Source organism: Microcaecilia unicolor, chromosome 2 (assembly GCF_901765095.1).
Source record: "Microcaecilia unicolor chromosome 2, aMicUni1.1, whole genome shotgun sequence".
NCBI classification, from domain to species: domain Eukaryota; kingdom Metazoa; phylum Chordata; class Amphibia; order Gymnophiona; family Siphonopidae; genus Microcaecilia; species Microcaecilia unicolor.
In genome coordinates this window covers 537,455,555-537,469,223 of record NC_044032.1, presented here as the reverse complement: position 1 = coordinate 537,469,223, position 13,669 = coordinate 537,455,555, and the positions used below count along the sequence as shown (strand labels likewise).

The window sequence follows — 13,669 nt, the reverse complement described above, 5'->3', positions numbered from 1 at the left end:
CCAGCTTAACTGGTCAATGTTTTTGACTGGTTATGCAGGCATTGAAAACAGCCCATGGGATTCTGCCCCTGTATGAAAGCACAAGGTATCTTTTTGAAAGAAAAAAAATTATAAGAAAAAGAAAACAAAAATGTCTATTTTCATTCCTGCGAGAAAAAAAAAGGTTAAGCTGAGCATGTGCAACCAAATTCCGCTGAGGCTGTAGGGGGCAGTATTGGGGGTTTTCTGACATCACTTCCCATCACATGCCCCCATCCTAGATGGCGGCTAGTAGTGGAAACAGGACGTGATTTGATACATATGGCAATACTTATGTACTTATGTAACAGCAGACAGGAGCGAATCTAGCTCCCCGGATATACATTTAGTGGCTAAACAAGTTATCAGATGTGAAGGATGAAAAATACATATTTAACTGACTGATACCTGATAACACATTTACAGGGAAATCTTAAAAAGAAAGTTGCCCCAATCTGAAGGACTCCTGGTTTCATTAACAAAAATTGCTTGCGACGTCATTCGATTTTCTTGAAACATCTGGGAGTAACTGCATCTGAAATCCCATAAATGTCTTTACTTTGTTCTTAAAAAACAATCTTATCAACCAATCTTTATCCAGGGTTAAGGCCACTGTGGCCAACAAAGGGGCTGCAGTAGAAGAGTCAGTCTGAAGATTCCAATATTGCAGAAATATCTGACGGGGTCTTTTACTAAAGGTTAGCTCGAGTTATCTGCAGCAGGTTCCATTTTATTCCTATGGGTCCTGCTGCAGATAACTCGAGTTAATCTTTAGTAAAAGACCCCCTAAATTAGGTGCATTAGATTCATTATCATGGTTAGCTTCCAGAGATTTAGATGGCAAATAGAAGACTTGTGAAAAAGGTGGTAGATTGTCCTCAGGAATATTCAAAATTTCCAACAGGTAATGTTTCAACATATCTCTGGGAGTTACTAAGACACATGGGAAAAATAAAAAAAAATGCAAGTTGTTTCTACCCATTTAATTCTCAAAGACTTCACATCTACCCATTATTTTTACTATATCTTTAGCAACTGTAGATGGAGACAAATTAAATTTCTCCGTGTAATTTTCTAATGTTCACGTTATTAAATTCAAGAGTACTTTTTTCTACTTTCAGCTCTACCTGTTTCAATTTTTGTCCCAAAATATCAATCTGTGGGCAAATTGATTAGAGCTGATACAGGCAGCCAGTGCAGTTCAGCAAAAACAGGAGTGATATGATCAAATTTCTTTTTACCTGTACGTAAACAAGCTGCAATATTTTGTACTAACTGCAGTCTCTTTAGATCGATGTGCGTTAGCCCCTGAAAAGAGAGTTGCAATAGTCAAATCTACTAGTAACTAATGTATGTGTCACTTTCACAAGATTTGTTTTGATAAGATGGATCTTAATTACCTTATCATTCTCAATTGAAAATAACACGACTGTATCACTTTTATAACCTGAAGATTAAATTTCAATTGATCAGCACACAAAACAAACTGTCATCAAATTATGCACAATGTTAAGTTCTTTTTCCTGAAATGATGGCTTACTTTGCAATGGATTAGATTTTTGAGAAATTCACATTGCAACTGATTTACTTATATTTAATACAAGTTCATTGTTATATTTAATACAAGTTCATTGTTATATAAAACCACTCCCTTAACACACTCAACTTTTGGTTCAATCTTGCAATGGCTTCTTCTTGTTCATCCTTTACGAAGACAACCAACTGGATGTCATCTACAAAGAAATGAAAATTTAAGTCCAGCCTCTCCAAAAATAACAATTTTAAGTCCAGGCTCTCCAAATGTTTAGCCAAGGGAGCCAGGTACAGATTGAACAAAAGAGGTGACAGGAGTGACCCCTGGGGTACTCCCCTAAGAAGCAGCTTGGATTGAGAAAAATCTTTATTCCAGTTTATTACCTGAGATCGATTCGGCAGTGTCAAAAGCAGCACTTAAATCAAGCTGAATCCAGAGACTGTCAAAGCCATGCTGTGCTTTAACCAATACGTCATTAACCAATAACAGATTCTGTTCTGTGATTCCATCTATAATCCAACTGATGTTCATGTAGCACTTGGTTTACTAACATATATTTTGTATATATACTTGACAGTACTATTACAAGCCCCTGACACAGCCCTTAATAGGGCGAAACATGGCTTTTAATTATCTATTTATTGTTTTATGTAGTGAACAAATTGGACATTGTGATTTTATTCTTGCGATCTACTCTTCTTTTCCAACCCTCTCAATGAGCCCCAAAATCAAGTTGCCCTGCTCCGTTTGAGGCCTCCATCATCATGTGTCCCCAATCAAGCCCACCAAGCATTTTTCCCCAGCTGTAACCTCCCTCCCACTAATGCCCCCTTTCAAACAGGCCCTCCCCCCAGGTCCTTACTTGCACATGATTTTGCTTTTTTAAACCCAAAGGTAAATCTTAAGTGTGGTTAAACAGCAAGGCTTCTGTGGATAGGGACAGAATTCGCGGGGACGGGGACAAACTTTGTCCCCGCATCATTCTCTACCTGCATATAATGTGTACAGTACTTCGTACATCTAGCAGACTATAGACTTAGCAGTGCACTGTTGTGCGTTTTGATGTGTACTAAATATACAAAAAGGATGTGGTGTGAATTGCCAAATACAATGCAGCTATGCCATAAGCAGTCTGTCAACCTTGGACTTGGAAGGGAAACACTGGTATATGTTTTCTTTATAACACAAAAGTAATATACAGATGAACATTCCCTTTATTCTCTTTTATTAATTTACAGCAGTGTTATGTCATCAGACTGGTAATAATTGTAGCAAAATGCTTCGATATCATAAAAATCTTTCAAATACTGGCATAAACAGTACAAAGTTTCCAAGAATACTTAAAATGGACGCTCTAGCTATCAAGATGACAGATTATATTGCAAAAGCACGATGTTATAAATTCAAATAATTTAATGGAACTGGCTATGTTATTCTACACAGTTTAACATTTTCCTATTTCCTTTTCAAGGAATGTTAGAACACTATGAAATGAAATGACCAGCTAAAATTAATTCAAAAATTAACTGCAGCTAGAATAAAAAGTATGGTAGAACTGAAAGTGGTGTTTTGAAACAAGCTGCACAGATTGTTTTTCTGCACAGATTTTACAATTAGTTTCAGATGTTCTATTCTCTTTCCATTGTGCTGGTTAAACATTTTGAACGCCAGCATCCTTTAATAAATGGCCTTCATCCTGAGGTCTGTAGTCTTCTGAGTAATTACTGTGTCACATCTGTTGGTGTTAATCTGAAGAATACAGTAATATACTATCATCTGAAAAAATCATGTTTTACTGTCAATATGTGCAAAACTGCATAATGCTTAATGATCTGTCTGTGGCTAGACAGCTCTTTTGGCATCCCTTTAACGCAAATGTATGGAAGACCAGCTCTGTGGTGTCCTTTGGCACAGTCAGGGCCCCGAGAATGCGTCATTGCTGTGCTTTTGAGCAGCTGGATTGAATATGTGAAATCTGCAGAACTGGAAGCAACAGCTGGAAAGCATCCTCGATATAGGTTGTACTATTGCAGCCCTGAAAGAAAAAGAACACCAGATTCAACAGTATGTGCATAGCATAACTTACCCAAGATTTAACTCCAGTTTAGTTACAGCTAGAGGCTACTACTTGGAGGCATTGGGACACATTCCTTAAAAACATGGGGTTTTATATTATGAAACAGAATTACTAAAAGTATTCTATACAATTTACAACATGCAGTCTCTTTAGGCATATCCATCAGGTGCTTTACAGGATTTTATGTTTTGGAATTTACAAAATCAGACACTGTTAACATGATTTTATATAAAGTGGGGGAGGTAAGTAGCCCTTGTTTCCTTTAAAACCCTGCAATTGTCTGTTGCTTCCTTATCCCATCCTGTGATGGTTTGTGAGCATGTTCTGCTCTGCTAAGACTGGTACTGGTTTAGCTCAGAGACTGAATGGTGAAAAGTGCAGAGGTACTCTTTCTTCTTCCAGGCCCTCATCTTTTTCTATCACATTTCTGACCTACCTATACCCATATTTCTATCCCACGTCTCTTCTCTTTCTCTGCTGCTCTTCATTTACCATCCAGTACCACTGCCTCCATCTCCCCTTTCTTCTCTGTTTACCCCCTTCATATCTCCCTTTTGCCATCCACATTGCCACATTCTTCTCTTCCCCTTTGAGCTCTTTCATCTGCCCCTCATAGGTAGGGAAAAGGGGGGAAACAAACAAAGTGAGAATAAAGTCCCCTTCAAAATAGTGCAGTAAATATTTCAGTGGATTGCCTATCAAAGGTATGTGCACACGACAGAACATGGCAATTTTCAGTCACAAGGTACTTGCTCACATTAGGTTTGAAAATCAGGAAGGTGTGCAGGTAATGTTTGCACATATATTTAGGTGAAATAAAATGGGGATGTAAAGTTAGGCAGCATGTTAGTGGCATGCCATCTACATGTGTACCTTTTAAAAATGTAAGGTGAGTGTTCCCAGAACACTTCTTTCTTATGCAGACAAGTTGGGGCTGAACAGCCACCCACCCGCCTCTGGCTGTCTTACACTGGCCAAGATGTCTATCTGCTAACAACTGCTAAATTACTGTGTTAAGTATTCAGTGCCACAGAAGCCGCAGTGTTTTTCATAGGTGTAAGAAAGGTTCACATTAATGCAGATTTGAGTCAGTTGTGGATAACAAGACTACTGTTAAGCAGCAGTGTGCAATAGCAGCTAGACCAAAGTACTCAATCCAGTCCTGGTTAGCTGCAAACTACGCTGGCTTTTGGGATATCCCTAATGGATATGCATAAAGTAGATCTGCATACAGCTGGCAAAATATGCATGCAGAACTATATCATGCATATTCATTACGGATTTCCTGGAAACCAAACTGCATTGCTGCTCAAGGATTACAGCTGGACATCCCTGAGCTCGACTGTGGTAAGCTTTTCTTGCACAGCACACAGCTAGTTGCTATACAGATGATGGCTTTTAAGATTGAGCTGCAGGAGATACAGTTGGACATGTTGAAAACTGCTGCATCCCAAAAGTGATTTTAATGCCTTCATTTTTAAAACAGCAATATTAGCTTCAGGAGAGGCCACATCCTACTGGTAGTGCTTAGTACATTTTATTTTTTTTTTCATATGGAACTAAAAATATTGGATGTAATTTACTACAATGTAGTCCTACCAAAACACTTCTATATCTGTGTTGCCCTAATAATTCTGAACGTTTCTTGAAAGAAAAGAAAACACAACAAAATAAAAAAACTAAAGTGCAGAAACAAAATGAAAGCTTACCTCTAACAAGACGTTATTGACCAATGGGTTAAGGACCTCGGCCTTCTCATTGCTCTGTTGAAATCAAGAATAATTTGAAAATAGATACAAATAACTGTAAGCCTACATGGCTAAGTACGTGAATAATAAGTTAGAGTCTTCCAGTATGGATGCTCACTGATACACAGATCTGTATGAAACACCATAAGAAACTACAGTATAAACAATGTAGTTAGGCTTTACGATTTTTAGTTACGACTGCAAATTACCAACAACCACCACCTACCCAAAAAAGAAAACAGTTTTTTTTTTATTTGGGGGGGGGGGGGGGGGGGGGTTATAACTGAAAAACCCAGAAAACTGATGGCATCAACTGGCTACTGTGCACGTAAAAGAAACAGATCATGCAATGACCAAGTCCTGAGCATGCTGACCTATCATCACAGAGCTTCTGTTTAGCAAAAACAGAAAGAGGGCTGGGAAGGGGGGGGGGGGGTCTTTGCAAGTAGCAGCAAAATCTTTTTGCAACTACAGCTGCCAATCTCGATCAAATTGCCAGTTACATAGCCATGTTGTTGCCTGCACCACTCCCTCCATGCTCACGTTAAAAAAAAAGGAAGCGAGAGAGAGAATGTGTATGGGGAGGGGGGGTGTGTGAACTGGACTTAAAAAAAAAACCAAGATTTATTTATGTATTGATTCCAGAGACTTCATATATTCATGGGGTCCAATATGGCTACGATGTCATTTACAGGGCTTTTTTTGAGGGGGTACTGAGTACCGGTACCTTTTCCGTTGTCTGCTAAAATTGACCCATGGAACCCAAGTTTTAATGAATGAGCTCAGGCTCTACACCCCAATTATGCCTTGTCATAGTTTCTGTGACTGGTTGCAGGGGGCCTGGCTATTGTGGGGTGGGTTCCTGAGTGATCACCTCACCCCTGAAGGGTGGCCTAGCATTTGAGTACCAGCACCTTTTTTGCTAGTAAAAATGCACTGGTCATTTACTACTACTTATCATTTCTATAGCGCTACTAGACATACACAGCACTGTATACTAAACATGTAAGAGACAGTACCTGCTTGACAGAACTTACAGTCTAATCAAGAGAGACAAACAGGACAAATAAGGGATAAGGGAATTACTTAAGGTGGGAATGATAAAACAGACATGGGTACTGAACAAGTGAATAGGAGCTAGGAGTTAAAATCAGCCTCAAAAAGGTAGGCTTTTAGCCTAGATTTGAAGACGGCCAGACAGATTGAGAAGGATGAGGACAGAATAGAGACCTTTGGATCTTGCCAGGAACAGGTCATTGGAGACTTTAGCAAAGGCTATTTCAGTTGAACGTAGAGGGCAGAAGCCAGATTGAAGTAGCTTGAGATGAAAGAAAGTCAAGACAACTGCAGTGAACAGCATGTTCAAGTAGCTTGGATAAGAAAGGGAGGAGACGTCACAGTGAAGACGCTGTGTGTATCTGCTCCCGCCGGCCTGTTTGCTCCTGCCGGCGTTTGTTTCGCTGTTTTTTTTCTTTTACTTATGCTGAAGAGGAAGGGGAAAGTTGCTGCTTCTGCCTGGCAGTGTCATACCCCCCAGACTGTGACAGGCGGAGATTGCTGGCTTCAAGTCTGCCTCCATTTAAGCATTCTGGCTGGCCCGAGTGGGAAGCAGGGCTCGGGCTTTGGGAGTGAAGTGTCACTCAGCCCGGCAGAGCCAATTCCTCCCCAACTGCCAAGAGATTCTGCACCAAAAGGATCACACCTGAAGACCGGAGAAGTGTCTTAGGGGGTGTCTGAGGGCGTGCTGAATCTTTCAGGTGTGGAGCCTGAGGCTGGAGACTCTGCTTAAAGATCTTCAGTTGATGTTGATATTCAAGTGGTGGAATAGGAAGTGAGATTCCTGCTATTCCCCCTTTGAAGAGACCTGCGGAAGTGACACTGCAGACGATATGGTCAGTGCTGGAATCCCTTTATGTGGTACGTGCTGGAATGTCAACCTCACTGAATCAGTTTTCACACAGAATTGGGAAATTCTGTGTGAGGAGGAAATGTGAGGAGGAATTAAAAATTAGAGAAAATATATATCCTTGAATCCCAGGTACAACAGTCCCAAATCCTACAATCCAGAATGGCTCAGGACAAACTGATTATTCATCATAAGCTGGAAAACTTCGATATGCGAGGCATCTTAATTTGAGATTATTGAACTTTCCTATGATTTTAACAGCAACACCAAAGGACTTATTCTTTAGATTTCTGAAAGAAAAGTTAAAATACTCTGAAGTGAGTTTGCCTCCTCTTCACACGATTTATTATCTTCCTGTGCCTCGTCAGCGTTCAAGTTCTCCTGATGGCAATTCTGTTGTGGATGTTTCTTCTGGTAGTCTGAATATTACGCAGACTTTGGAATCTTCCTCTGATGAAGTGGTCTCTAGGTCTACTCTTCTGGTGACTTTTGTGTTACTACAATTAAAGAGGCACTTTTACGCCTATTTTTTAGACAGATTTGGGAGGGGGGAGCGAAGTTCTATATTTCCTAATATCTCAAAATGGACTCAAGAACTTTTTGGCATATAGATAGCATGTTGTATCTTTGGGAGCCAAGTTTCAACTTAGATTTCCATGTAAATGTGTAGTCCATTTAGATCAACACACTTATGTTTTTTATGAGCCTTCTCAGTTACATTTTTTTCCGGAAGGCAGAGGGGTAATACTGTCTGTTCCATAGATTGATTTGATTTCATCTTCAGCTAGAATTGGTACAATTTTTTGTTTAGGAGACTCACTGCTTTAGATTATCTTGTATAATAGCTTGGCTTTGTGAATTGGAATCTTTCCCCATATGTGGTCTAAGTAGAGGCCAATCAAGTTTATTTTTTATTCTAATTGTTTTTCCTATTGGTCGATATTTACCAAAACATTGTATCTCTTGTGTTTCAAATATTTTCTTGATGTATTATTTTCAAAATGCATAAATAAAAAAATTAAAAAAAAAGAAAGGGAGGAGAGAGATGAGGTGATAGTTGGAAGTGCAGGTAGGGTCCAATGAAGGTTTCTTGAGGAGTTGTCTAACTTTGGCATGTTTGAAGGTATCAGGAACAGTTGCAGTGGAAAGTGAAAGACTGAGGATACAACAGATAGAAGGGATGACAGTAGATGTGATAATGCTGAGTAGATGGGTGGGAATAGGATCAGAGAAATAGGTAGTTAGTTTGGAGGAGGAAAGATCCTATGATTTCTATCTTAAAAACACCAGTGGACCCAGGGAACATGGCTCTTTGAACAGAGAGGATCCAGCTTTTACCTATTTGTTTCTTGGGTATAACTGCTAAGCCAGGGGGATGGGCACCATGGCTTCTCTCGGCGGTGGGCTGGTTGTGCCACTTACCCTTAAAGCTAAAAGTGGTTCCTGATGATCCGTATGAGATTTCCAGAACTCCTGAATCATCTGGGCCTGCCTTTAGACTTCTTCTTAGCAATAAAGTCAGATCTGAGGAGATCGCAGGATCTTCTGGACTGACTTTATTGCTAAGAAGAAACCTAAAAGTAGATCCAGAGGATCTGCATTTAAGTTCAAGGGAAAGTGCTACAACCAGTCCACCACTGAAAGAAGCAAATAGTAAATTCAATAGGTCCATCTTCACTGATAAACCATTACTGAAACACTACTAGATCGTAATTACTCTGCAAACACACACACACACACAAAATATAGTATCAGCACCTTTCACTGCCATTCTTATTTGTCTACTTCCTGTTATATGTAAACCAATCACAATCATATGAGTATCATCTGATCAAAATCTTGATCAGATGATACTTCATTGAGACCCTATGGGGGAAAAAAGTATAAATCCCCAAATGCTCACAATAATTAAGCAAAGCATCACTGTCTTTGGTTGTATAAGAGTTGATCAATAATCCATCACGTGGAGAGGCATTTTCGAAAGGGACATCCAAGTTTCGATTTGGATGTCCTTGCAAAATGTCCCAATCCAGGAGCGGGGAAACCCGTATTTTCGAAACAAGATGGACGTCCATCTAAGAAACGACCAAATGCAAGCCATTTGGTCGTGGGAGGAGCCAGACGTTTAGTGCACTGGTCCCCCTGACATGCCAGGACAACAACCAGGCAACCTAGGGGGCACTACAGTGGACTTCATAAAATGCTCCCAGGAACATAGCTCCCTTACCTTGTGTGCTGAGCCACTAAAACCCCCTAAAACCCACTACCCCTAACTGTACACCACTACCATAGCCCTTTCGGGTGAAGAGGGGGTCACCTAGATGTGGGTACGGTGGGTTTGTGGTGGGTTTTGGAGGGCTTGCTGTTTCCTCCACAAATGTAACAGGTGGGGGGGGGGGGGGGGGATGGTGCTGGGTACGCCTGTCTGAAGTGCAGTCACCTACTAAAACTGCTCCAGGGACCTGCATATTGCTGTCATGGACTTGAGTACGACATCTGAGGCTGGCACAAAATATTTTTACAGATGTTTTTTGAGGGTGGGAGGGGGTTAGTGACCACTGGGGGAGTAATGGGAGGTCATCCCTGATTCTCTCCAGTGATCATCTGGTCATTTCGGGCACCTTTTTGTGCCTTAGTCGTAATAAAAACAGGTCCGGGTGAAAATGTCCAAGTGCTCGTCAGGGACGTCCTTCTTTTTTTCGATTATGGGTCAAGGACATCCAAGTGTTAGGCACGCCCAAGTACTGCCTTTGCTACGCCTCCAGCATGCCCCCTTGAACTTTGGCCGTCCCTGCGATGGAGTGCAGTTGGGGACGTCCAAAATCGGCTTTCGATTATACCGATTTGGACGTTTCTGTGAGAAGGACGTCCATCTTCCGATTTATGTCGAAAGATGGGCGTCCTTCTGTTTCGAAAATAAGCCCATTAGTCATGCTTCTTTGCAACCAGTGCACTGAAACTGGTTGTCAATAATCTGCTTCTGTTCAAAAACAAATAGCTCTCTTGCTAAACCCCACAATTGCATGTATGACAAACACTGAATTACTGTCAGTATTGGATCAAGCTGTATATTAGATTACTGGATGATGAAGAAGCATGACTTATGGGACATTAACTAGTGGAAGCTTTGCTCAATTATTTTTAACATTTTTGAATTTATACTTTGCATCTGTTTTCTCAGAAGGCCTCAATAAAAATTCTGATTGGATGATGACACTCATTTGTTATTGATTTGTGACAGGATGGAGGAACACACTGATGCCATATTTGTGTTTGCAGAATAATCAAGTTCTAGTAATGTTCCAGTAATAATTTGTCAGTGAAGATGGACCTAGAGAACGGACCTATTGAATGCCCTATTTGCTTCGCAAAAGGTTCTTCAATGTTGATGGCGAGTGTTGGAACAGGGTCCCTGAAGCAGAGTGGTTGCTCAAAATGCAGTAATAAGTCAAACTCTATTTTGAAGCTCTGTTTAAATCTAAGAGTTTGATACAACTTTCATCTGGCAACAGGGGTTCAAGACTGAAGTCTTTTCCAAGTGCAATTGATTTCTTCAGCTTCTATTAAATAAGTATCGGTGAACACTTTTGAAAATTTAAAGTAGAAGTATATATGTAAAAATGTTTGCTGGACATATTTGATGCAAATAGAATGGTTCGATGAGGAGTTTGGGAGTGTAAGAAGCTGTATTGGTCTATTACTGAAACAAAATGGTTCATGCTCCTATCTGATAGTCTATAAAATATATTACTTTACTTAGTGGATTAAAATTGTTCAAACTAAAATTTAAATTTCATTACTGAGCTATATATGTATGCACATATTTCAGATTTTTGGTTTGTGTAAAAATAAAATAAAACTCTGCATCTTACCCCAGCAGCAGTCAAAGAATCTGAAAATTTCTGAGATAAAGAAGATACTTCTTTACACATTGCTCCTGTTAACCTGAACAAATACAGAATAAAAAGAAGAACAACTGAATAAATCAAACACAGTACAACTGGCCTTGATCTTCAAACTCAGATGGCTTTACAACTGCATTTGAAATCTAGAATAATCTGAGGACATCATCAGTTTTCTAAAGGGCCATGGAAGATTTTTGTTCAAGTGGCAAACATTTGGAAACTGGTAGAAAATAAATATTAGGGAGAAACTAGAAAAATGAACATTTTTCATAATCAAGATGGTGACTCATAACACAGTCAAAGGACATTTTGCAGCTTTTGAAAACCAGGTTTTGAGGAAAGTACCTTGAACCTTGCAAAAGTGCCATGACTTACACAGATTTCTTTAGCTCCACCCTCTTAAAAAATGCTCTTTAATGAAGAAGTAACTAACTTGCTAGTCACACACACAAGGAGTGATACCGGCTACACATACTATGGCAGAATATTTTTATTCACCTTTTTGACCTCATGTGCAACTTTCTTTACATTGTCCCCTTATTTTCTAGCTCCTATTACTCTATCTTATGTATCCACTCTACGGCTTGTAAAAATGTTACCGTTAATCGGGTGGATTGCTTCCTTTTTCATTGGGCAAACTCCCAAACACAATCTATGTTTTTTTTTTGTGATGAACTGTTTCTCTCATTTACAATAACCCAAATACGCATTACTTATTATACTATATATAAAAATTGTGGACAAGATGGCGGCTTGAAGGGAATACAGTGAAGCTGCTCTAATCCTCACCTTTACTCTTTCTTATGACTAAAAGGAGGGGTAGGCAATGTGTTGGCCCCGCTATGCCAGCTGTACCAGTGGTGGGACTATGGACCGCTTTGCTGCTTTAGGACCTTCTATGGGACTTGAATCTTTGCTGTTGGAGGGAGTGGTGGGAAGTGACCTGCTCCCCCCAGCTTGAAGCTGAATCATCACTGAGCCCTGAGATCCGGATGCTGCCGCTCATGCCTGCGGCAAAGCTGAGACCTGAGCGGGAAACTCTGCGTCCTGAGGAGTCGTGTTTCCTGCAGCAGGGTCAGGTTCCAGTGATAGACTGCTTAGTATTTCCACGCAGATGGGCGTGGTACAGAATGGAGTCAGCATTCTTGGCAATACCCATCGCGGTAAAAGAGAAACAGCTTTCTGGTGATTCCCTGACTGAATCTATTTCATTGAGTAATCCACTAAACCAACAACTATTATCTTAGATACTATTTGGGAAGCCATTTTGGGTTTGGAAACATCTTTTTCTCAAAAATTATTATTAGGTTTCAGCATACCCAAATTCCTTCAGAAAAAGTCTCTGTGTTGAAAACTAAAATTTCAATAATGGACAACAAAATTGAGTCTAATGGCAATGATACTCATTTACTTCAACAAACTCAAGCAAATTTGATTAAAGAGAATTTGATGTTGCAGTATAAGATTGAAAATTTAGAAAATCAACACAGATCTAAAACATTGCACTTAATAAATTTTCCTAAACTGCCATCTATTGCTCCTCTTATAACCTTTAAAAAGTATTTATTGGAAATATTGAAGATTCCGGAGCAAGCTTATCCTCTGGTCTCTAAAATGTATTACCTATTACTTTACAATAAGAAGATAACTAATCAACCTGTTGAAGGAGCTGAAGTTTCTTTTGACAATTTAAACCTTACACAAACAATTGAAGATGATACCCTGGGTTTAAAACCTGCAACATTGATTGTGACCTTTGTACTACAACCTGATAGAGACTGGATATTGAAGCAATTTTTTTGTCATACAGATGAACTCTTTATGAATTGTAAGATCAGAGTATTTCCAGATGTATCTAGAGCAACCCAAAAGAGGCACCAACTTTTCCTTAAACTCCACCTATGGGTTTTACAACTGGGCGGGTTGTTTTGGTTAAATTTTCCTTGCAAAGTGTGTATTGAAATTGAATTCAGTGTTTTTTATGATCCTATATATTTAAGTTCATTTTTTGAATCCAAGACTGTTGTAACTCCAATTTCGCAGCCAACAGTAGTAAATTAGTAGTAATCTAATTTAATCTTAAATCCGAGTTATTCTTTTCTTATATCTAACTTCAATTAGTGATATGATTTTTCCTTGGAATTGTGCCTTGTTCTCCTTGTTCAATTGTGGACTAGAGACTGGATAATGTAATATTTTGCTTATCTTATTTTGCATATAATATGAAGTTTCAATATTATCCATCTTTTCTGTATCAAGATTATTCTTGGAATTATTCTGTAAATTGCTTAAAAATTAAAAAGAAAAAAATTGTACTTATCTGCCAGTAATTCTTGTACAGCAATGTTTATGCGGCAAAACATCTCAAATTGCTTCCGTTGAATGCCCAACGCCATGGGTTTCGCCTCAGCAACTGCTTCAGGGACTCAGGTGAGCACTACCTTTTAAAAGTCTCTGACTTTATTTTCCCTGTTTGTTTTT

The 13,669-nt window shown here is 39.4% G+C and overlaps 1 protein-coding gene across 1 annotated transcript in view; it reads right to left on the bottom strand.

Moving 5' to 3' along the window:
* Positions 1-2,760: 2,760 nt before the first annotated feature.
* LOC115461476 (protein NOXP20-like) overlaps positions 2,761-13,669 on the bottom strand; it is a 127,053-nt gene continuing 116,144 nt past the window's right edge. Inside the window, exons 12-14 of the mRNA XM_030191297.1 lie at positions 11,156-11,228; positions 5,339-5,392; positions 2,761-3,587 (exon numbers count right to left, since the gene is read on the bottom strand). Coding sequence (XP_030047157.1) covers positions 3,486-3,587; positions 5,339-5,392; positions 11,156-11,228 — 229 coding nt within the window. The 3' untranslated portion in view covers positions 2,761-3,485. The remainder of the gene's footprint in view (positions 3,588-5,338; positions 5,393-11,155; positions 11,229-13,669) is intronic.